The 21615-nt window shown below is 38.7% G+C and overlaps 1 protein-coding gene across 3 annotated transcripts in view; it reads left to right on the top strand.

The window, feature by feature from the left end:
- The window catches only part of TRAPPC9 (trafficking protein particle complex subunit 9), a 483858-nt gene that overhangs the window by 162100 nt on the left and 300143 nt on the right, over positions 1-21615 (top strand). For all 3 annotated transcript variants that reach the window (XM_068933393.1, XM_068933395.1, XM_068933394.1), the window contains one exon: positions 11567-11709. In XM_068933393.1, coding sequence (XP_068789494.1) covers positions 11567-11709 — 143 coding nt within the window. The remainder of the gene's footprint in view (positions 1-11566; positions 11710-21615) is intronic.

Here is a 21615-nt window from a genome sequence, read left to right as displayed (position 1 = left end):
TTGGCATATTAACTTTAGGGTAGTGTGCCCAGTGAAAGAAAGAAGGTGCATTAGAATGGAAAGCCTTGCTGTTTTGCAACTCTAGGACCTGATTTCTAGCTAAACTACAGTATATGCTTAACTTCTGAAGTATTAATCCCTGAAAACTGATTTCACTTTTTTCATACTATTCATTTTTGTCATCATATTAAATAGTAGAAATTTGCCAGATTCATTTCAGTTAACCCCCTTTTCCTTCCTTATTAAATCAGGGATAATTTTAACTCAATAAGTTTAGTGACTGCAAAACTGAGCTAGTACAGCCTGTGTTCCCATCGCAACTAGCAGCTGAAAAAGCTGGAGTACTCGGTCTTCCATAGTTCTGTGTTAATGACTATGCTAAATAAACAGATCTATGAAGGTATGGAAGTAGTCTTTTTTAAAACCACTTTTTTTTTTTTTTCACTTACTCATGCTTCTGAACAATCACATAATTCGGCTTATCTCTCCTAATCACAGAAAGTCCAGCAAAATTGATCTAGGATCATTTAACAGAAGCATGCCAAAGAGTTTGGACGTAAAAAACTGTCTTTTAGTCAATTTTGTTCTAATGTGCTAGATGCATACATAATTTTTCAGGTGCTTCTGCAATTGTAGGGGAGCATTTGTTCAGTCATTTGAAGGTGGGGGTATGGTATTTGTTTAAAGTACGTTACGGCAATATTCTGAATAAAAATAAACACGTGTGAACAGAATAGGAGCTGAGTTCTTCGGGAGATCTTTTGTGCGTCTTTTGTGCCCTTTGTGTGGGATGGGGTTATGTATAGTAAATAAGTTCTGAATTTTGCTTGTTTGGGTAATGGGGAGAGTCCTGGACTCGTATCTAGCTAGAAGCGCTAGGGGAGTGTATGTGACTGTATTCCTTCTTCGTTTGGGATTATCTTTGTATTGTTTAGTATTTTAAAAGTTTCATATTGTAGGTTTAAAGGTTTCATATTGTCTGTCATTGGGGAAGCAGAGCAGCTGATACATTTACTTTGCTCTTACTGCTATGTATGGTAAAAATAGAAATGTGGCAATGGAGTTCATGATCATAGCGGGTATATATTGAGATATTATTAAAATATTTTTTTGTGGAGGGCAGTCATGGCTAGCAAATCTATCAGAACTCTTTGAAGTGTACGCTGAGTAGGTGAACAAAGGAAAATTTGTTGATACGGCTTGCTTTGATTCCTGAAACGCTTTCAGCAAAACTTGCACAAAAGGCTCTGGAAGGAACAAACATGCTATGAGATAAAAGCGAAGGTCCTGCCATGAGTCAAGAGTTGATTAAAGGTAGGATAAATGGCCCATTTACTCACTAAATGGTGGTCTCCAGTGTAATTCCGTGGGGATCTGTACGTGCCTGTGCCGTTCAACACACTCATGAATGCTTTGGGCATTTGGGTGACGAGCATTGTAACAAAGTTTATCAAGGTAGCAGATAGGAAAACCATCCTTTAAGGGTTACAGGATAATCCTGTGATAGAAGGGTGGTGTTAAAACTTTGCATGAAGATCAGTATTGATCAACATGTGCATTGTAAATTAATGTACGTAAAGAAAAAGCCATCAACTTCTAACATACAGTGATGGGCTCTGAGCTAACTGTTACCATTCAGCAAAGAGACCTTGGAAGTACGAGATGTTCTGTGATGATGTTAGCTCAAATCTTAGTAGTGAAAAAGGCAAATAGAATATTAGGAATAATATAAAGTAAGGGAATTGAGAGCAAAACAGAATGTTTCTTCTGTGTTTGTGCCACTTACTGTGCGGCCGAACTCTTTTCTCACAAAGGACATGGTGGAAGCAGAAGAGGAAGAGAAAAGGGATGGGCAAGTGTTGAGGAAGTGTGAAACAGAGTAGAGCTGTTCAGCACGAAAAAGAAGTAACTGAAGAACTTGGTGGTGTTACCCAGAGATTTCAGGTTGTTGCTAGACGTGTATTCTGGCTTGGTGGTGGTTTACCAATTGCCTTGTTGGGAAGGAGGGTCGGAGCAGCAAACTTGCCCTCAGGCTTGCTAACTCTCATGCTCTCACAGTGCTTTTGAAAACTTTAGTTAACTTAACCCAACACATAACACTGAATGGTAATACTTGATTACTGAGTCTGCGGCAGCAAACTCAAACTTTGAGCAGTGACTCAAAAACCAGTGCTATCGATTCCTCTCCAACATGAGAGATGACCTGCATAGGGATAAGAAGCAGCACTGATTAGGTGTCGTTCTTAATGGGGGTGTCAGATCTGCAGCGCTTCTTTTTGTTTTGCTGCTGTTCCTTTTGGGGCTTGTTTTTCTCCTTGTTATTGCGTTTTTATCTTGTAATTTCATTTATGTTTTCGTGATATGTTGGACGCTTGACATATGCTGAATGCATGTTCTTGATTCTCTTTGTTGTGCCCTGGGTATGGTTCTAGCCACCTCTCACTGCTGCACTCCTTTAGTGACAAGGAATTAACTGAGCGTTGGTGATTTGCCTTCTTCCAGTTGGGGCCTTTGGTATCATCCTGTGCCGTACCTTCAAGGCATCTGCCAACATCCTGCGCTTTTCAGTGAGGAGATGCATTCACTGCAGCCTCTGTGCAGCACAGGTGTGTTGCATAGTGGTTCCTGGGAGAGCCAGGCTGAGAAGTTGGTCTTTGCATGGAGAATATTTCCCCTTCAAGGGGCGAGGAAGGGAAGGCTGCTCATCATCATCAGTTCTTCAGGACCGCTGTCCATATTTGCTCTCCTTTTCACCTTCAAACTTCAGAATCAGGGCAAGGATTTCAGAATCAGAGAAGCTGTCGAAGAGCATGCGAGATGACTGGCCCCTCCACTCCTTCGGGTCCGCGTGCAAAGAATAGGAAACAGGGATGGTATAATTCCTGAGCCCACGCTTTTCTAAAAGGCTCTGCAATTTAATGTCGATAGACCCAAAACTCTCAAAGGGAACCTTCCGCGGTCACGCTCAAAAGAATAAAAATTACTCATATGTAAATTATTTCTAATTTTTTATTCATATCTCAGGCAAGACTCCGAGTCTGCGGTAACTGAAGTCAGTATCACGTGGATCCAAGTTGACAGAGGCAGTTGTGAGCGCACACCCGCCACTTGGGTGTTCGGCCGCCGTGTTACTGCCCTGGTAGCCTGGATGTAATTTGCCTTTAATTAAAGAGAGAAAATTTCTGTGATTAATATTACAAGAAAAAGTATGTATTACATTTCCTGAATGTTTTCAGAGGGGATGTGAACCTTAGGGGAGGGAAATAAGGAAGGAATAATGTCCGAAGGAATAATCCTATGTACTTTCTTTTACATCTCCTGTCTTTTGGAAATCACCACTTCTGTTCCACCTAAACAATGCACACGAAATAAATTGTGAATGTGGAGCTGCAGTGGCCAATTAGAAAGTGCACAGTTGAATGTGAAATGAATACTCTTCGATAAGGGATTGCTGTGTTTGATCTGTCACTCTGTATATCTGTTTGTGAGAGTGACCTTTGATTCACCCTCCGCGTTAATGTGCAACGACTAGCGCATGCCTGCCTTTAAACTTAATATTATTCTGCTCACATCTCCATTCTCATTATAAACAAGGCTATTTTTAGCCAGCTCAGATCCAGAATACGCCTTGTAAGCTTAAGGGGGATTTACTGAGCTCCTGTGTGTATTCACTAGGGATTCCGTGTTGAAGCTTACTGATTTAGGCTTGGGGAGGGGAAAATGAGCTATTTAATTCACAGCATATGCCTGCAGAAGCTATTTTTAGCTTCAGCTACTTTTCCTTGCCGTTGTGCTATTTTTACCGCGGGATGCTGCAGCTTCATTGTTCAGTGCCTTAACTAGACGTAAATGTAGAGGGATGAGCTAGATAAACACTGATGCGCTGCAAGCCGTGCTACTAATGTGCGTGCGGTAGGCGTGCTTGAGTAAATCTGCGCTAGAACCTGAAGACAACAAACAAATATTTCTCACCTTGTTCCATTGACTAGGCATGTAAATTCAACTGAGTAACGTGGGCTAAAATTTATACTTAGTCTGGCGTTAGACTAATAAAATAGTGTAGCAGCAATAGCAATTGGGGCTTAGTTTGTATTTATGCATAAAAAGGACCTAATTTACTACGGTGGCACAAAATTTACTTTATTACCAATCAGTTATTAAGAATTTTATCACAGCTTTTATAATTGTATGTCCCTTCAGGAACAGCATCTACTGGGAACGGTGTTTCCTATTTGGGGTAAAATTAGTAATTCTACCTTGATCAACTAAGTATTCAGTAGATTTGGGTTAGCTTCATGATTTCCATTCAGAAAAATGGACAGGTACTTTCTGTCTTATCTTTGATTTCTCATAAAAATGCAGGATTTATTCTTTTCAGGTATAATGGAGAATTTGAAAAGACTATGAAGAAATTTGTCTTTTAGAAGATACAGAAACCTTAAAATATATTTTGTGTTTCAGAAAACCAGACAGGTCAGCCGTTAGTGAACAGACTAATATTCTTCAGTGCGAGACAGAATAATGAGTAGATCCCTTTCTGCAAAGTTGCATAATGTCACTGTGCACTCATTCCCACAATTGAAAAATGCAATTTGTCATAGAAGGTAATTGTTATGAACCATGATATGATGGTTTCTGCAGTCGAAGAAATTTTGTATATTGTTGCTCCTATATTGCGCTTCTGATCTTCAGTTCTTGTCCTGGACCTTTCTCCGGCAGTCTCGTAATTGTGCCAGATACTGGCATTGTTTCCTGAAGACCTACAGGGGAACTAATTTGTTTTTTCTTTTGGAGTTACACTGGGCTTGGAAGAAATCTTCTGAGGTATAAAGGGTGCTCGCAAAGCACATACCCCCCTGCTCCTCCGAATTTCCTTTGAAAATGCCAGTATTTCAAGTAAAGGAGGGTCTCAGGGTTTGAGGGATTACTGTGGATTCCTCCATGGAAGAAGCTTGGGAGATGAGATCAGCATGCAAGCCTCTGTGGTCTCTGTCTTGCGGTGGGAGACTGGTCAGAAAAGTCAAAGCTGAGAAGTATGCATAAGTCAAGAAGCCCAAGGTACGCTGTGAGAGCATTCAGATTTCGGTAACGCTGTTTGTTCCCTGGCTTTTGTCAACAGAAAGTGATGGAAACATGGTGCTACTGACATTTAGCTGGAGCTTTTTTTCATTTGATTTGAGATTTTTGTCCTGACAATGAGAATTACGGTTTAGCTGGCCAGCAGTTTCTCTTTTTCCTGCCTAGTTGGGGGGGGTGTGTGTGTGTATGTGTGCGTGTGTGCGTGCGTGTGTGTTTGTGCCTTTCTTTTTCTCTTTCTTTCTTTCTTTTTATCTCTCTCTTTCTTTCCTTCTCTCTCTCTCTCTCTCTCTCTCTCTGTCTTTCCTGTTTCCCCCCCTGCCGGGCACAAGCAGACCAAAGGATATTCAGCCTCTGTACGCAGAGGCACCTATTACTTCTCTCAACACTATTGTTAAGCCTAATTTTTATTCAGACTTTATCCTTTGTCAGGCTACCATGTGAAATCATGGGATGTAGACTCAGTGACAGGAGAAAGAAGCAAAAGGAGCAGGTAGCCAGGAGAATTTCAGAAGTGAAGGAAGGCCGCAGAGCTTTACGGAGTAGAGCTCTGAAGGTCTGCAGGGGCTGGGAAAGAGCCCACGCTCTTCCCTTTTTATCTACGCTCCATCAGACCTGTTACCAGACACCATTTCAGGCCTAAACTGAGAAACCTCTCGCATCTGGATGAGATATAACGATATTAGTGAAGTAGTCTCAGTTTGGTGATGGAAGTTTGTCTTTTAACTGATCAGGAAAGAAAGAAAAACTGAAGAACTGACATGAGGAAGAAGATTATAAAGGAGTGGGATTGAAAACTGCAAAGAACTCCATTAAACAAAATAAATCACTGATACCTTCAATATTTGCAGTAGTCAACAATTGACTACTGATCACTCCTTTTCTGTGAGATATAACTATGTCTGTTTTACAGAATAAAATCCCTTTAGAACGGTGTTAAGTGACTGATAAACAGCTCTACAGTGATTTAAGAGTGCTGCAAGTTGAATTGTTGTTGTTCAACTCTTTGCTCTTACGACTAGGTTTATTTCCAGGGTTACGTGCTGCTGTTGAAAACACCTTAGTGAATGTGAGAAACTCATTTTGTTACTGCTACATACTTTAATTAATTACAAAATATTCTCAATCAGCTGAATTTCCTTAGAAGTGTTGTTTATTTACAAGTGTGCAGCCCTTTAAAGAATTTGAGAAGCGTAGCACCCAATAGAAGAAATTTAGAAATTAATTTTGCAGACAGAGTTTCTTCGATGCTTTTTGGAAGGTGAAGGCGATGCATTTTTTCTCTCTGCATCACTGATGAGTATCGCTGATGGCCCGTCGGAGTTGAACATGGGAGAGGAATTGTCTGAGAAGTGAGAGGAAAGAAGGGAGGTGGATAATATAATAAAAATTATTATTATTATTTTGAAAAAGGTCAGAAAATAAAAGGCATGCCATCAGGAGAGAAAAGGGGCTGAAAGTCAGAAAGAGTGGATAAAAGCTAATGATTGCATTGCCTCTTTCTGGAGCATGTCCTGCTAATGCATGTGCTAATTGGGGTGAGAAGCAGGCGATGGTGAGCATGACGGGATCTAGGTAGAAAACATGTTTACTGTAGGGCATGCAATTTGATAAAAAAGGAGGGTATATTTGAAGATTACACACCTAAAATACGTTCTTTTTCAAATTTCGAGTTCTATTCCTATGACAAATTATATTCTTTAGTAAGAGTTGTTTTCTACAGTCAGGTCAGAAACTTCATATGGAAAGGAAGCTCGTATTTGGAATTTCAGTATTTTTAAAATTTTCTTTGTGCCTTTTTTATTTTATTTTTTTTAAACCTTACAGGGGAGCCTGCAATCATATCTTTTACTTTTTGCAGACAGTATCTGTGGAGTCCCAGGAGCTGACTCTTGCCAAGTATTTTAATTACTTACGTGAGGTCACAAGCTGATTTTGCTGTCGGTAAAACAATATACAGTGTCTGTGGTGATGCAATGCTGTGGGTAAGGAGAAACATTATAAAATCGAGTCTTCTGGTTCTCCTAGTAACCAGAGTGTTTTCTCTACAGGAAATGCATGGGGGGGAATTTGGGTATTACCATCCCTACTAGAAGTGCTTACGAGTGAAGCTTTCTTGATTCTTTTCCTGATTCTGCCTGTGGCTTGTAATTTGTCCTTTGGAAAAGTTATATCGCGGTCTTCCTTAACCTCTCCCTTTGAGAAATGGATTTCGGGATTGCGATTTTACAGAGATCTGGAAATTTTCTTATAGTTTTTTAAGTAAAATACTCAGATGAGAGGGTTTTTATAGCTAAAAATTATCTTCCACTAATACTTCCCAAGGAAAATTTTAAGGCTTTTCTAATACCGTATTTCAATTAGTTACTGTTTCAAAACATGTTTTTTTTGAAAGAATCATTCCTGTGTTGTATTATACGCTCTGTGCATTTTACAAAGTTGGAAACGCTTAGTTATAGTCAGGAGCTCCTGGGCTTCCATCTGTTTTGCCTGGTGGATTTGTCTTCCTCGCTTTTTGTAAGCAAAAGTTTAGGTGCATAAAAGTATTTTTCAGCAATGAGGAGGAACGTAAATGGACAATTTATTGACTGTTTACTCGTTAAAAATATATTACTATAAATCTGAGTTTCTTGACTACTAATTTACCTATTGTGTATATCAAACTCATTGAATAGTTGCTTTATTGATTACATCTAATGAGGCTGTTCAATTGATTATTCCTTTTTTTTTTTTTAAATGACTGTTTTAACGTTTCTCATATCTCCAGGATTTTTCTTAACGCCAATCTGATAATAAGAGATGTTAATATCAAATTATACTGAGATTTTGTGTGGTCTTCTATATGATTATTTTCCTTTACATTCAGTAAATAAAGATTACATTTCCAGAGAAAGATTCTTATGTCCTTGAGTTACAGTTAACCTTAACATAATTTTGGTCTAGATCCATCTTTTTTGAGCTAAAGTAGTATCCTCTCACTGTGTATAACGTTAAACAACAATTTTTTTAAAAGCTTCTTGACTCAGCTGTTTTTCCTGTGATAGCCAGGCAACCCTAACCGGTGAGCTAGCATACAGAAAAGGTCGAGCACCCTGTTTAACTTCCCAGAACAAGAAATTCCCTTCATTGCACCTTCTTTTCCCATTCATTTATATGTTTTCTTGTATTATTATTACCTGTTTTGGAGGAATCTTTTCTTACTCTGTAATGCTGCGGCTTCTGCAGAGGTAGCAATATTGTGAAGAATAATTTGGGAATTCTACTTAGATTTTACTCTTTACTCTTGCATATTAAGTACTATAATAGCACTTCACTTGAAACAATTGATCAGAGTTGTAATGTGCAATTATGTTGGAACTGATAATTAAAAATCAGTATATGAAAGGTACCGCCATTCAGTCACAGTCATTGTTGGAGGGATCAGCAGACAGGTGTCCGTAGTGATGCTAAATGTAGTCATTTAGTGAGGAAACTTTGATGCCCAACGTTTTGCTTTTCATTAGTTACACAGTGTTATTCAAATAGCAGTTCTTTTATAATTTTACTTTTTGCCCGGTTACGAGAGCGTTTATAGCAAGGATTTCAACCTGCAGACTGCAGAGAATGTTATCTTTTTTTGAAGTGAAGTACCTACTTTATGTCTTTGAGGACAAAATACGTCAAGAAACCAGAATGGTCATTTTTTTTGATAGCTTATGAGTAAAATGTTTCTTCTCGATATAGTAAGGTGATATTAAATGTCTGTTGCCTTTAATTAAGTGTCTTGGCGTCTGGAACTTACGCACAGATGTGTTTCCTTCCCTTCGTCAGCAGAAGGAAAGACCAATGCAATAAGCGATCAACAGCGTGGGAATTCATCCGGCCAAAGTCATCAAGCAGATTGAACAGCTTTTCCGTGCTCTCAGTATGGGGCTTCCAGGATGGAGCCCTGCTTAAAAGCTATAATATATAAACTGCCACCTTCCCCAAATTTATTGATATTTTGAATTCCAGGTTTACTCCATTCTTTCCTCTCTTTTAAGGATCAGCTGCTGGCAAAATTATATTTGCAGTGACGCCCTGCCATTTCACACGGGCTTGCAGAGATGTTGTTTAGAGAAGTCGAATAAATTCTGTGTCTATCCTTAAAGATTAACACAATCAGTCTGTTATTTGTGTTGGTTTGGCAAGGCCACTGGAGTAAGTATCCAACAATAGTTAAATCCGTGGTGTTAGCGTTTGAAAGGAGTCCTGCTTTGGAGGTGCTATGGGTAAATTGTTTTCAACTGGAGCTTTGTAAGCTTACAAGAGTGTTGGATTTTTTTTTATGTCTTAAAGATAGGAAATCAATCATTCATATCATACTGGAGTCCTTCCAAGGCATGTGTGTGGAGGTTTAAAGGCATATATGCGTATGCATAAATATATTTGCATCCTGTTTATATTATATGAATCCTATTATCATCCTAAATTATATGAATGAGTTTTATTTGATACATTCCTCCCAGCGATGGGTTATTATGATGCCCTTAAACTTTGCTGCTCATTAGTAACACATGATGATTGTATTTTTAGACTTTTTCTGGACGTTTTTCATTTGTTGTAGGATGTTGGGGAGCATTTTGTGTGTGGAGGGATAATGTTTGGTGACCTTCTGGATTAACCTTTACTGGAGTTTACCTGTGATTACCTGGGGCCAGATATAGTGCTGCAGCCTAATGCCGCGTCCCTATGCAGAATAAACCAAGTAACCATATCACAGTAGCTTTGCAAAGCAGGATGCCATGAATATTACAGCAGTAATATAGCTAGAGTTTTCATAGAAGAATTCATAATTAAAATTGAAATTCTTTCTAACGTTATGACTTAAGTAGCATCAGACACATGTAGAGTCTAGCTCCGAGTTTTATTAAATAGTCCAGCTGGTTAATTAGAATGAAGTATGTATAGAATGAGCTTGCATTTTTTTCTTTATTTTTGTACTTAATATTGATTACCTCTCTTGACATAGTAGAAGCTTGGGCTCATTAACTGCAAATTAGGAATTAACACAAACAGAGTAGATGGAAATGTCCGAAGTGCCCAGTGGATATTTTGGTTTGTACTATAAGGTGACTCATATGAGTATTAATGTAACTAAATCAGAAATGGAGTTAGCCCAAAATACAAAATATGTATGTGCACACATGGAGCAAAACACTGAATTCTTGATTTGAGTAGTTTTTGAATCACTATATTATGGTAATTTTAAGAAATTGAGTGTAAGAGTGTTTCTGTTCTTTCAGTCAAAACCAGAATGGTATCAAACATGTATATTTTTTGGAAGCTAAAAAATCCTTACAGATTGTTCCTTAGAGCTTATGGGAAAAAAATTAACAAATTTCATAAACTGTCTGAGGATTGATGACACCTGGTAAATATAACTGGTTCCCTAGATGTGGTGTTACCTTGGCTTTTGGGTTTTTATTTTGTGTGTTTGTTCTTGGGAGGCCGTTTTGTTAAAGCATGAGTTAAAAGCTATTCAAAGCAGAGATGGGCATTGTATGTACAACTTTGTGAGAAATGACTGTTTTTCCAGACCCAGGCTTGAGCATAACGTGATAATGTCCCGGTTAGATAGAGGTCTATCTTTAGGAGCATCCTGACCCTGAGGCTTGGCAATAGCAGGGGCACTGCTCCCAGACGCTCTCCTCGTTTCCAGCAAAGTGCATTTCCTTTGGGAGAGGTGGTGTGCAGTCTCTCTGGAGGAACCAAAGGTTCGCTCTGGTATGCTGGGAGCTTCCTGTGTGCTGGTCCTTAAGGAAAAAACACAAAGCCTGAGATTTCAGTCACTGTCGTGAAGGCCCAGTACCGATGAGGGTAATATTTTAGTGCGTAAGCACTAGTACTGGAAAACCATCCTCCTCTTTAATATTTGCTAAACAATCATGTTCCTCTAAAATGAACTTCATGGAAAGATAAGGTTCATGCACTTTATCTGGTCAACAGTTATTTTTACTGTGTTAGTTTTTGCATGTTTACATTGACTTACATAGAGATCAGACGCTTTAGTTTTGTTTAAACTTCCTCTATGTGTCTGCAGCCGAAAACTTTAAAAGCCTGTTTTATTAGGAAGGTAATGAATTGGTCAATATTTTTAGAAGTATAAAAGAGCATATCATTTACTGTGCTCTAAACACTTAGAAGCGAAAATTAGCTTTTCATTTTTCCCATGTTAACTGTAGCGTGAGGAGGAATTATGTACACGGAAGTCCGGTTGACTTTGTTCTGTACTCCTTAGCATTGGAAACGATGAGGGGGAAAAAAAGCACCCGGTTAGATAAGATGAGGTCATTTCATTGTGGATGTTTCCCTTTTCTTAAGATAAGAGAGCGGATGGGTTAGGAGGGTGGATTCTCCATGGCCTGGAAACTTTGTTATGAAATCACTTCTAGTGGTCTAATATAATTGAGCTGTTTTAACGCAGAGCAATGAATCATAGCTAATAAGTAATTTTATTTTATTTCTCTAGACACTGGAAGCCATTCTGAATTTTAAATACTCCGGTGGGCCAGGACACATTGAAGGGTATTACAGGAACCTTTCTCTAGGCCTTCACGTAGAAGTAGAGCCGTCCGTTTTCTTTACCCGGGTCAGCACCCTGCCAGCAACCAGGTAAGCCTTGCTTTGACTCTTGTCTATTTGATTCATATCTCTGCTGTATTGACTATAACTTTAAAAGCTTGCACCAAGCTTTTGTCATCATCAGCACCATGTCGGTAAAGAATTATATCCACGAGTTTTCAAAATTACTCTGGTTGAGGAGTTTAGCCTCAGTGCGCAGTCCATGCGCACTGGAAAATTTCTGAAGTTTCATTATTTTTTTCATGATGCTTTATTTTGCAGGGACAAAATATTCCCTGTTTATTGTAAAACTTGATGACTTCTTTCTACATGTCTTTGCTGTTGTGGTATGTTCTGCATTACATTGGGTTGTGGTTGCCCCAACACCGTCTTGCAGAGAATGCACGTGTAAACGTTTGTCTTTGGAAGGGAGGAATGAATTCTAATCCTTGTTTTCATCGGTGCTTTTTTCCTCTTTTAAGCCACAAAGCAGTTTCACATGTATGTAGCGATTTTTAAACATTGTGGTGATCGGATGGTGGTCAGATATCATAACTAGTAAATTTTGATTGCCTAAAGTTTCTCTGCAACTGTGAGTGGAATCGATTTTAATGATTATTTTTTGCTGTAATTGTCTTCATTTGTGACTGAATGCAGAGTTCTTAATCTGTATATTTGTATTAATTTCATACTGCTTAAGCCAAGTGGCTTTTGCAACGATAAATTCTGTAAGTTGATGATTTTACTCATCCGTTATCATTTTTTTTTAATGCCTGCATGTGAGTTCACCTATGTTAGCAGTTAAATACTCTGCAGTCTCTAAATATTTGGGATGTAGTCAAACTCTTGGCAGTAGAGAGGACTCCAAGGTGGCCTTGGAATAGCCGTTATTCAGAAGATGAATAGCTGAGCTTGGCTTTGTTGGGAAGAAAGAAAACCGAGAACGGAGTTGTTTCAGTCCATAAATACTTCTGAAGTACCAGGAAGGAGGAAATGCTCTTTAACATGAAGGATAAAGTTAGTACAAGAAGAAATCATTATAAACTGAACAGGAATATATGTTTACATTACATCCTCTTCTAATTTCCGACTACCAAAACAGCAGGATTATAGAAAAGCATGTCAGCCTGTGTAGCGGGGCAAGCATTCTGTTTGGTTTCAGGTTTGAACTTCTTTCAATGCAGTTATATAGTGTTGCTTTGACAGAGGCTGAATTTAATGCAGCCAAGAGATTCCTTCCAGTCTCAGGTCCTTTTTCAGGACAGACTTCAGAAAGAAAATCCAAAGACAGGCAAGATAAGAGTACCAGTCTTGCAGGTATCAGGACCAAATTTCTTTTTCAAAGTCACTGATACCGTAGTATTGCAAAAATGGCAAAGAACGGATAGTCAGCAGTCTAGCCTGCAGAATATTTCTTACAGTATTTCTTTTGTTCCTGTGAGCAGTAGTGAAGCCTCGGGAAAAATCCTCTGTGTGTAGCTGAGGGTCCGAACTTGAAGAAACTTGAAGAAAACATGGATGAGCTGGAGAAAGTCTAGAGCGAGAAGAGTGATAAAATGCGACTTACGCTAACGAGTTGTGTTTGTTGTACTTGCTGAAGCTAAAAACGAGCCTGTGGAGAGGGTTGAATTTTTACTTGGGTAAATAGCAGTGCAAGGTGGATAGGTATCTCTTTTCACAGCAGGTAACAGAGTAAATAATGACCTTTGCATGCAGCAAGGATGGATGCCTAAATGAGGATAATGAAGCACTTCAATAATTTGTATAAGGATGTTTACACATCCCTCATACTCTGTTTATCTTAAGTATACTTTTAAAGGTAAAGGTTTAAAGGTTCCTTGAAATTACTTTCCCGTGCCCGCAGAGTGCCTGGGTGTGAAGCTGCAAACCTCCCCGAAAAGCTTGAAGTATAACATGATGATTTGATTTGACACTCCACTGCCGAAGCGTTTGCTTTTGGGGCTAGGTTTCTGCAACAACGCTTTCTGTAAGACGACGTTACCCTGCCCCTGTGTTACCCGTCTGTTTTCAGGAACTTGCTATGCCTGGAAAACGTTTCATTGTAAAATCTGTAGAATATATGGAGGTCTTAATTCAACACTATAGTTTCTGCGTCATTCGGCTGTGTACGCTTCCACCACTCTTAGAGCAGCAGGCGCTATATATAGTTGCTGCAGTTCAGCCAAATGCTTGAGTTCATGTTGTATGCATTTGCTTCGTTCTTTGCCTGTTCCTCATACATACCAGCCTGTAAGTCAGTGCAAACTTTAAGTGATTTGCCAATTGGAGATGAAGTTAAAGATGTGACTGATTATAAATTAGGATGCCAAAAAGCTTTCGTAAAATGGGGGGAAATATTGTAGTTTAAATGTCTTTCAGAAATGTTTCATCACAGGACCTGTCGAAAGGCTATTCAAATCTTTTTATTTTTTGGTTACGTAGGGATACACTGTCTGCTCAGTCATGAATGTATTTTATTTTTATGTGCTCGCTGTGTCTTAAGTTTGGTCAATACTAGTGGTTTTAGTGATCAGAACACTGTTGCTTTACTCTTGCGCTTCCCAGCATTGATTCTCCATCAGCAAGGGCAGCCGCATATCGTTTTGTGTTATTTTAAAGTGAAAATTGTAGATATATGTCATCTTCCAAACACCTAAGGATAAGTATTTATCATTAGGTGAAACAAAGTTTATTTCTTGACTCTTGATCATCTGTGAATTTCTAAGACTCAGTTACAGCAAATGTAAGTCAAATTTTGCACTTTCACCGTTGCTCTTTTAAAATCTTGAATTCGATTTCCCGTTGATTTACAGCTGAGATTTCATTGCTGAAATTCTACTTGAGTTCAAATTCTAAACGGTTTTTGTTTAGTAATTGTGAGAAACTGTGTTTTATAACTTAGCTTTTCAGCTGTCAATTCAGAGTGAAGGTTGTCATTACTTTCATTTTCTCAATTCAGCTTTTCCCCTGTCTTCTAAGTTTTTTTGTTTGTATTGTTGCTTTACATTTTACCTCCATGAAAGTAAGAAACAATAGCGTAATAGGTGCCGGGCTTAAAAATCAAAGTAAAATAAAAAAAAACCCCTTTAACGTTGATTTATCCCTTAAGTCTTTCCCAAAAAACAAGGAAAAAATGTGATTTTTTTTTCTTTCCATAGTAACATACAGATTATGGTTTATGTAAAAGTCTTCAAAACCTAGTTGATATATTTTTTTTTTTCAGTTGATAAACAGCTATACATGGGAAGTATCATGGAAGCATCTGTTTGTTTTTCATTTGGGTTTATATTTTTCTGAGTATCTAACCGTAATATCCTCCGCTCATCCACAGGTTTGTGCTTAACCGCACAAGTCAGAGCAGTTTCATTAACTGTATCTTCATTATATCTTAGGATCCAGTTAAATGAGAATTAGATGCTTTTAACCTTTCTTTGTACTAATCGCTAGAGGCCCCTGTGCTTAGCTCGATGCAGCCCGTAACGTACTGCCTTGCCGAACCGTTGCCTAGTTCCGTTTCAGATACCAGCCCTCCTGGCTGAAAAGGTGATCTTCTGCCAGTAAAACGCTGTACCTTGCTCCAAGGTTTTTCACTGGATATCTCAACCTCTGCTCCTCAGCTGTCTGCATCCAAAAAAGGCTGGCGCAGCAGCCTGGCGCTTGGGGGTTGTTTGCCCCGACCACGTCACCTGTAATGCTTGATTCTGCTTTTTCATGTTTGCGGGGACATCTTTGTCCCATGACGCATAAGTGAAAAATTGGTATTTGAAGCAGCCCCTTGTAAGCGGCTTCTGTTCTCCCGGTCTGTCCCACAGCTTCCTGCAGTCTTGAAGGGCTTCAGGGATATACTTGCTTGACCCTGCCCACAAATCTGCATAATAAAATTGATTTCACCCTCTTCTGTAATTGGGCACACCATGTGAATTTACTCCTTAGCACGGCTTAGCCCCAAAACTACTGCTGTGACTTCAGGCCTCAAAACAGTTCATTTGCCAGCAAATTATTTCCAAGACCGTCAGCAGAGATAGTGCTAATGGTTCGGTTCAAGGGGAACATCGTGTTGACGGTTGCATGTGATGCACCTCTTCCTTTCGACATACTGTTAGAGAGTCTGTTGTTGAGACCTGTTGTAGATAGATTGTCTTGAACTATGTCTTTTATAGGTGTTGGTCCTCTCAAAAATATTATCAGCCAATTTTGGGTGGACACTGAATGTTGTTCCTTAATGCCTGTTATCACAAGGCAGCTAATGCACAAAGCTTGAAAAAATGCCAGAAAAAATACTACTTTATGCCATACTTTTGGTAAGAATTCAACTAAGGTATGATCTACATACTGTGAAGGGACCCATTATTCTCCTTGCATCCCTTGCCACAATGCCATCTGCACAAACATGTTTTACATGAGAGCCATTTAGGAAAGTCTGAAAATCCCTCTGTCTTGCTTATTGCAAGGGTGGCAGGTTGGTCAAGCCATAGCACGTCGGGGATGCTGCCTTCCTTTGTGTGCAAAGCTTGAAAGCCAGATAACTAAGAATTTCTTAGCAATAAATTCAAGATGATGAACAAGGTAAATTTTTGAATGTTCTTGAAGCAATAGAGTTTTCTTGTCTTAATACTGCTGCACAGCTGCTGAGACATCAGCTGCAGATCTTGTCTGGCAAATGCAGACGCTCAAAATCTGTTCTTTAACTGAGTCAAAGCGAAAGGGGCCTGCTGCAGGTCTGGAAAATTCAGTAAGTGCCAGGTCATGTCGATTCAAGTACCTTTGCCCTTGTACCATTAGGGTATGTTTTTTAAAGAAATGTTTTAGTTCTGTGAACGAGGCATACGTCCACAATAATGCCTGCAGTGTGCTCCCTGCTAAGACCTGTCATGGCTTTGTATTTAATGTTAGAATCCATTTTTTTCCAACTTAGTTTCACCAGAGTGTTAGAAGGAACAACCCTGAACATGCTGAGTGTTATCAAAAGCTCCTGAGTTTAGGGGATAGACCTTTGGGTCTTGTTGAAAATAAAATTTTCAGAACATCAATTACTGTTTCCTTGCTTTCCCACTTCTTCAGTACACTAAATTGCAGCACGTCTTTCTTAGCAGTCAGATGTGGGTTAGAAATCCTGATCCTGCATTACAAATGATAGAAGGGAATGAGGAAATGTGTGTTTGCCTGTGCTCAAGTTCTTGTTGATGCAGATCCCCACAGCCCTCCCTATCCTTGGAGGATAGCTTGGAGAATGTGCGAGGAAAGCATCACTGTGTTCTTGCTCTGCTGTTACATTCTTCCTTACGCACCAGGCTAGATAAGCCTTTCCTTTGATCTACTCGGATTATTTTTATGGGTCTGGCCTTCTCACGAAGAGGTTCCTTCACCCAAGCGTCTACTTCTTTTGCTCCTTTGTATCCACCAGTTTTGCTCGGGATTTTTTCTCAGGAGCAAGAGCAAACATCTGCAGATCTTTGTTACTATGTGTACTATGAATTCGGTGTTGCAGAATTCAAACCCCTGCTGTAAAAGCAGATGTCTTAGTTATTTGACCTCAAAATCAGGTTGCTGTGGGGAGAATACAGTGTTCAAATCCATTGACTTCATGTTAGTGAGGAAGTTGGCCTCTAGGGAAGCAGGTGCAGTTGGGAAGCTTGCGGTCATGTGTTTATAATGATTAAGCATATTTGTGTTCACCTAAGCATCTAATGCTTGAGTGGTTTTACTCTTTTGGGGTATTTGCACTGCCCAGGTTGATGAACTTTTTCTTCAGCCTAAATAATGACAGCTGGATGGCATGGTGAATGTGTTGACCTTGCAAGGGAAGTGATCTTCAAAATGCTTATGAGCCAGCTTTGTGAAGACCCAGCCTCCCTGCAGTCTCTCTGCAGAATTGGCTAAGACAGCAGGTATCCCCTGCTCTCCCTTGTCAGGTTGTTCAAACAAAATATGTATATGTTTGAATGCAATCAAATATGAAAGAGACAGTAAAAAAGTCACAGATCTTTGAAGCATGGAGAAAATGCCTTTCAATTGAGTACCTGAAAAATCAATATGTTTAGTTTATTGTGAGGAAGGCTAAGATATGACTTGTTTAAGACGAATGGATGTTGCTACAGGGAGAAAATATTGAGTGTTAGATTCACTCTTTTGTTAATGAAAAATAATAATAATAAAGAAGCAGCCGAAAGAGAAACCAGGCAAATTGAATTACAAATAAAGGTCTGATTTTGATCAATTAGACTGATGAAAAAATTGGAAAGAGCTATCAAAGAATGGATTTAGTAACCTTTTTATGTTCTCCCGACTGGATGTCTTTCTAGAAGATATTCTTTATTCATACATACACCATTGAGCTCGATATAGATTCAAGTGAGTGAAGTCAAAGAACTTATAGCACATGGAAAGTTAGATTGAATTCATTTTACTAACCTTAAACCTTGGTAATTGTATAACATTGCAGTGAGTTTGGAGAGGAGCAGCAAAAAGTAGTTTATGGATTGAGGGAATTGATTTTTGAGATCAAAATGTTAAATATGTACTGTTTGGCACATCAAGACATGAGAACATAAATCTGCAAGTATTTGTAGATGTGCTGGGAATATTTAGCATAACTGAAAGGGTTTATAGCTAGGAGAAGTCAGATGAGGACAATCCTTAGAATAGCTTAAAAAGACCTTTTAACAGTGAGATGTATGAATTTCAGACTAAATCATCCAAAGTTAGCATTGAAAGCTTCATTTTTAATAAAAATTAAAATGAAGAAACCCTATTAAAATACAATAATAACAGTGAAGATGCTCTAGACCCTTGTTCCCCAATGTTACTATGTGAAGTAGCTATGTTTGTCAGTGGGTTTTGGAGAATCGGGCATTCTGGCAAGTCGTTACCTGTCTTCGTTGCCAAATACTTCTCTTACTTTTGGTTCCTCTTTATGAGTCGGGGTGTTGTGTATGCCTCTTTAAAGAAAAAATAAAATAAACAAGTAAGACAATAAAAAAAAATGTGGACTTAAAAACACGCATTGATTTCAGTTGATGGGGAGACTGAGCTGAGTGAGGATGTAGAAAACTTACCACACCACCCCGCTCAGCGTTTCTTGCTTAAACTAACTATAAAACTAAGGTAGAAGCAGAACTGGCGTTGAGGTTACTCTCAGCAGTGAGCCGTCATTAGAACATGACAGCTGCCTCTGATTTTTAATACTGTCTTAAATGTTACTGAAGTAAATCCTACAATGTTGCTTCGGAGTAGATGAGAATAAGATTTGGAATACCCCTGAAAGAAATTTTTAGATCAACATATAATTATCTCTTGCCTTAGGTTCCCCTAGCCCCAGTTTTGTGACTGTTTTTGGAATCGTAAAAAGGAATTGTGATTTCTTAAGCAGATAATTTGATCCATCGTGTCTGTACCTTTTGTTTGTGTGTTATATCCTGAATTATCTAATAGAAGGGAACGGAGGAATTTAAACAATAACTTTCAAGACAATTTAGAATTAAGTCGATGATTTTCAATTAAAAAACTTAAGACTAGGTTGAAATTATTATTACCTTAATTTTGCATGTTATTCTGAAGAGTCGTCAGATTATAAACCCCCCAGCTGAAAATAACAGCCTTTATAATACTCTTTTTTCCATGCACAACCTTCTGATGTTTAGACTTTCATCTTGAACGTGAAATTCATGGTGGATTTTTCCAACAGAAATCCCTTGGATAAATAAGAAAGAATTGAAATAGAAAACATGTGCACATTGGGATTTTTAGTGTTCTTCCACTCTAGGGTCTGAAACAGTTTAACCCAACCTTGTTTCCTTTCCATTAGCAGTCAAAATGACAGATGGAAACAAAAGTAACTTGTTTTCAAGCACTTTAGTTCTTTATCTTAGAGTCTAGAATATACATTCTAGTACAGTTGAAATAAGTTTTCATTCAGTTTGGACTTTTAACATAATAGAATAATTTTCTATATCGATCTGTTCAGAAAAGACACGTTTTGTTTGCAGTGTTTGTTGTATTTTCCCTCAGTCATTTTAAATCTTATTTCCCAGGGAAAAGAAGTGTATATGATCATTATAACTGTTTCTACCTCCCCCCCCAAATAAATTTTGACAAAATTCAGCCAATCATATGAGGGGAAGTTAAAAACATTCCTGCACATTGGTAACTGCACAGAGAAGAGAGATCCTAATTTCTGTCCCAGTGAGGAAAGGCAGAAGCGTGGGCTCGGCGGTTGCGTGTGTTAGGTGTGCCGATTGGCATGGGTGACCTCAGGACTAGCCAAGAACGTGAAGCTGGAGCTGATGCGTGAACATGGTTTGGCTCTAAAATCTCATTTAATGACACTTTGAGTGAGGTCTTTTAATTCATATCTTGCATTTTCTCACCTGCAGTGAACATTGATACAAGTAATTAATGAGACTTTATGCTAATTCTTTGTTTTCCTGGAACTTTCGTAGCCCGGCCTCACCAGTTCTCCAGAACCTTTCTCCTAGTGACATGTTAAAGGGAAAAAAAAAAAAAAAAATTCTTGCTCGTTTTCAGATTTTTAGCAAGTTGCTCTTTAACCCATTCTTGTGGGGTTTTCTTTTTTCCTGCTTTTAACTTCATTTTGGTGTTGCATCTAACTTGCCAGAGCTTATACTTTGTCTTATTTTTCTTATTTGGATACAACTTCCAGTATGGGAAGTTGCTAAGGTATATATTAAAAAATCCTACTTCCATCAGTTTTTTTAAACATACTCTCTACCAGAAGTTTCACTCGCACATCTTAATATATACTGGAGAGGCAGAAGTTTGCTGTGACCTTACAGGTCTTGTCCTGTGCTCCCAATGCTGAGGTGGAAGCCAGGCTGCTTTCTCCCTCCTTTTCATTCATTACTGGTAACAGGTTAGCTACTGACTTGAGTACTGCCTTTTTTTGTTTTTTTTTTTTTTGTTGGTGAGTTAAGTAAGAGCATTTCCAGTAAGAGCTATGACTCCTCATTTTTCCTAAATTCTTGAGTTTTGGCATGTTTGCTTCAGGCACTCAGCTGCCTTTGTGCATTCTTCTCTATATTCAGTTTTCTTTGAGGTTTTATCTGAAAAGAATGAACCCTCCTAAAAAATACAAAAATAGCTTCCACATCCCCTTTTGCTTTTCTCTTTCTCTAGGAGATATGCCCCGTCTCCAGGCAGTGTTCGCTTGTCATTTTATGTCGGATTGCATATGACATTGCTATCACTGCTGTGGCCTGAACTGTAGCCTCCCGTGCTTGTTATAGGAGCATTTCCATCTCAAGGACTTGCGAGGTAGCACTTCTGTGCATGCTCTGAAAATGATATTTCTTGATTTTTTCAAAAGAGAATTGTATTTTGCTCTAGAGAACCTGCTTCTAAAACAGAAGAGCAGTTCCTACACTCTTCAGCCACTACAGTTTAATTTTCCTTTGGAATGGTTTGTTTTGGGTTTAATCGCAAAATAATGTGCAGTAGGATGAACATACTTGGCTGCCTGAGACACTCAACTGTACGTTATGGAGTCTGAATGCATATAACTCTTGAAAAGTTTAGTAGTTCATATCTACTCGAAGATATTTCTGGTTAACATGAGAGAATTTCTTTTAATTTCAGAGAAACTATGCTATTCTACCTCCTGTCAAACTCACTTAAATGGAGTAGTTCCATTTACTTTCATGGGACTTTGTGAGCAGTAGGTCTGGATAATTAGACATTTGTATCTTTCATTTACTTGCGTTCTGGTGAATTTAGTAGAATTTTTATTCCCATGACAAATTTTTTCCCAAGTTCATTTTCTGATGGAAAATTTTGCTGTGGTGAAAAATCTCATGACCGAGGGAGAGGAGTGTTCATTTATTTTTTTTTATTTATTTTCCCGGGGGATTAACTTTTGCGAAACGATTGAATAAAACCGGAATTAAGGCTATTTTGTGTGCTGTGCTTGCTGTTGAGCACGGTGAAACTAAGGGCAAGGGGGGA

The sequence above is a fragment of the Struthio camelus genome, chromosome 2, assembly GCF_040807025.1.
Source record: "Struthio camelus isolate bStrCam1 chromosome 2, bStrCam1.hap1, whole genome shotgun sequence".
Taxonomy (NCBI): domain Eukaryota; kingdom Metazoa; phylum Chordata; class Aves; order Struthioniformes; family Struthionidae; genus Struthio; species Struthio camelus.
The sequence above is the reverse complement of the archived record's forward strand: the minus strand, read 5'-3'. Positions and strand labels throughout refer to the sequence as shown.